This window comes from Prunus dulcis, unplaced genomic scaffold, assembly GCF_902201215.1.
Source record: "Prunus dulcis unplaced genomic scaffold, ALMONDv2, whole genome shotgun sequence".
Taxonomy (NCBI): Eukaryota; Viridiplantae; Streptophyta; class Magnoliopsida; order Rosales; family Rosaceae; genus Prunus; species Prunus dulcis.
This window is the reverse complement of record NW_023010261.1, coordinates 3463-7194: the sequence shown is the minus strand read 5'-3', so window position 1 is coordinate 7194 and position 3732 is coordinate 3463. Positions and strand designations below refer to the sequence as shown.

General features: G+C 35.6%; 1 protein-coding gene across 1 annotated transcript; it reads left to right on the top strand.

Moving 5' to 3' along the window:
* Positions 1-50: 50 nt before the first annotated feature.
* Positions 51-2639, top strand: LOC117613310 (ankyrin repeat-containing protein ITN1-like). The gene is made up of 3 exons (XM_034341925.1): positions 51-188; positions 284-714; positions 1822-2639. The coding sequence occupies exons 2-3, from the start codon at positions 304-306 to the stop codon at positions 2431-2433; spliced, it is 1023 nt and encodes a 340-aa protein (XP_034197816.1). The 5' UTR covers positions 51-188; positions 284-303; the 3' UTR covers positions 2434-2639.
* Positions 2640-3732: the final 1093 nt, after the last annotated feature.

Sequence of the window (3732 nt, the reverse complement as noted above, 5' to 3'; positions counted from 1 at the left end):
ATGAAGCACAAAAGAATGGTAAACAAGTGTATATAATTTTTTTTTGGTTTTTTTTTTCTTTCTTTTACTATTCATATATAATCTAATTGACGAATTAAAACTTTGTGCCAACATATTGTGATTTTTAATCTGCATTGCACTCTTAGGTTTATTGCAGGGGCTTTCTTCTACCCTCCACAACCTTTTAGGTATGCAACATTCATTTCCATCTTTATATGTTGGTGTCTTTGCACATTTATTTCTATAAAAAGTGGTTGTAACATTTTCTTCGACATCAACCTAGGGATCAACCACATATGTGAAATGAAATTGATCCATGATCGCTCGCTTTATATTTTGGACCACATGGTAAATAAAGCGGTAAAAGATGTAGATATCCAAGAAAGGGAAGATGGCCTTGTCTATGAAGCAGTATTCCAAGCTGTCCGAAGAGGGATTATTGAGTTCGTTATCCGTTTATGTAAAGTAGATCCGGATGTATTGTGGCGAAACAATTCAATGGGAAGGAACATATTTCACTATTCAATTGAGTGTCGCCAGGAAAAAGTTTATAGCCTTATATATGGGGTTCGTCAAAGAAATCTTATTTCAACATTTTCAGATGCTTTTGGAAATGATATGCTACATCTTGCAGGGATGCTATCTCCAACGGAAAAACTTGATCGTATTTCAGGTGCAGCCTTGCAAATGCAGAGAGAAAGACAATGGTTCAAGGTTAGATATCTTCGTTATGTATCTTTCTTGTAAATTAATTGTATTTAGAGCTAGATGTGGGATGTTAGGTGCTCGAGCGGCAGCTTATAGATGTCGTTATGGGTTGGTATGTTGTGGAAGAAACATATACAAATAGAGTAGTAACTTCAAAAGCTCTAAAGTTTCCCCCAGACATGTAGATATGAGCTAGATTTTTTGCTTATCTTAGAAATCTTCATCTTCCTTCACTCTTGTTTTCTATATTTGGTGCCAAATAAATTTGTTTTTTTAATCTCTTTTAGAATTATTTTCCATGAATGGTTGAAACCAATTTTCAAAATATTTATAAAAAAGAAAAAGAAAAAAAACTGTATTGCTTTTAGATATAGAAATGCCCAGATCAGATGGTTGTTATATTTGAGGAGATAAATTTTTCTCGTTCAACAATTTTGCAACCATGACCTTTGAATCAGTTTTAATAAGCAGCTCCTGCGCATTAAACTGTAGTCCATCTCGGGTAGCTTCTGCCTTAGCCCCCACGCTTGAGCTACAAACAAAACAACCAAACCCACAAGCCTTAAACGAGTCCACACTCTGCCGCACTATGCAACCATACCCACCACAAGAAGAACTTGCAAACCATGCACCACCAAAATCGATTTTTATCAAACCGTCGGTTTCCACAACCTCCACTGCGCTACACACCACAGGCTATGGATTCACCAAAGGTAGGGTAGAACCTTTAGCCTCTTTAACTCAGAGTATTGGCGAAAGAGAAAGCTACAAATCAAGGATTCGCCATCAAATCTTAAAAGAAAAGAGAATTAAAATTTTGCAGTTCCAAGTTCCCCATAATCCAAACACTACTCATTGCAAAGCCACCTCCCTTCTATCAATTTCGGAAAGTAGTGAACAAGGAAGGACCTATTTAAGGTTTCAAATATTTTAGGATTCATTTCAGTTTGGTAACATAAGCAGTTTGGCATCAAACAATTTTTATTACATTGTGGTCAGCAATGCTTCTTGTATTTCTTTCTTGTATTATGTTGCATTCCATAATAGCAGTGATTCTAAAATTAATTACCTGGTAGCCACAACGAACTTTAGGTTTTGTTTAATGAAATGCAGGAGGTTAAGAGTACTGTAGTTTTACCCTCGGGAGTGAGAGCTTTCAATAAAGAGGGTAAGAGACCCCATGAACTATTTACCCAGAACCACAAGAAATTGAAGGAAGAAGGAGAAAAGTGGATGAAAGATGCCGCAACTTCTTGTACAGTTGTAGGTGCTCTCACTATTACCATCATGTTTGCTGCAGCCTTCACAGTGCCTGGTGGAAACAATGGAGGAACAGGCTTTCCCATATTCTTACATAAAAAGATGTTTATGGTTTTCATAGTTTCAGATGCTATATCTCTCTTTTCTTCCATAACATCAGTGCTAATGTTTTTGGGAATTCTTACATCACGTTATGCGGAAGATGATTTCCTCAAATCCTTACCCACAAAGATGATAATAGGCCTTTCAACACTCTTGATCTCCATCGCTACCATGATGGTTGCCTTTTGTTCTGCCCTTTTCCTTATGCTTCATGAAAGATTGCAGATTGTTATCCCAATCATTTTCCTCGCCAGCATTCCAGTTGCCTTATTTATTGGGATGCAATTTCCCCTTCTTGTTGAGATTTTCATTTCCACATACGGAGGAGGAATATTTGATAAGAAAGTGAAACGGTGGATATAAATTCTTGATGGTAAATGAAATATATATTTTATTTTTTATTTAGAAATGAAATAATTGTATATACTTCCGTAATGTTGTCATCACTTCTAGGAAGCTTGTTTGTATTCACTATATGTAAGTGTTTTGGGGTTCTGTAATGAAATCCTGAGATTTTAATTGTTCTTCAATTATGAAGATATAGTTGAGTAGGAGAACCCTTTGCATCTCTCCCCTCCCCTCCTCCAGCCTTCTAATGTTTTTTTTAGTGAATGAGTTGTTGATTTTAATGCATTAATTGTTCTTTATACAGAGATGTAGTTTCAGGGTTATGCCAAGGGTTCTCAACTCAATTATGTCATCGTGCTTTAGCCGAGCACGGCCTAGATGTATTTTACCTCACAAACATAAGTCCCTCAAGTCCCCAAACAAGAGAGTTCTGTATGGGGAGTTGCATTTTAATAATTTAGCCAAGCTGACAATATTAAATCATATCATAAATTTTGTAGTAACTCATAGATCGGCACCATGAAGGGTCCCCAAATCTCCATAAAAAAACAAGTGTGGCAAAAGGACTTGGGCAATAGCGAAGAAAATAATAATTTGTCGTGCAAAGGGGAAATATAACTTGATGTGTAAATGGACTAATGGTATAGACGCCACGTATCGTGCAAAGAAGAAAATCAAGTTTTCTTATTTGATGTGTAAGGAATAAAAGCCGCCAAAAATTATCTTGAGAAAATGATTATTTCGAAAAATCATTTTTCATACTTAGTCAATATTTTTACATAAAACAATTTTTCATGCATGACATGAATGCATGAAGGTACCTAAAGTTAATCTAGGTAAAAAGCCTTAGATGTTCAATTCACAAAGAATTTTTAGCATTTCAAAATTACACCTCCGCTAAAAAATTTATGGATCTTCCAATGACTCCCAAGCTCCATTGTCTCCAAAGTGTGATGAGAACAATCTATGGAACACACAAACACATGTATAGGGGTATTAGGTAGATAGACAAAGCGAACAATTTTAAAAAAAAATTTAATTTATCCCCCCAAATTCGCTTCAAAACCCTCATAGAAATTTTACCCAACTCTTGTGAACACGGTTACAGAAATTTTAAAGAAAAAAAAAAATCCAAATAAGATTGTCATGGCATTTGAAATGCTGTCTATATTTTCAGGAGCTCCATCTTTGGCTTTCCCTGAGTCTGAGTGGTACCAGAAATATTGCACACCTACATCTCATAAACTGAAAACTTGTGCAGACATAAATTATATATCTTGGGCTATGAGAAAATTTAATTAAGACACCTAAACG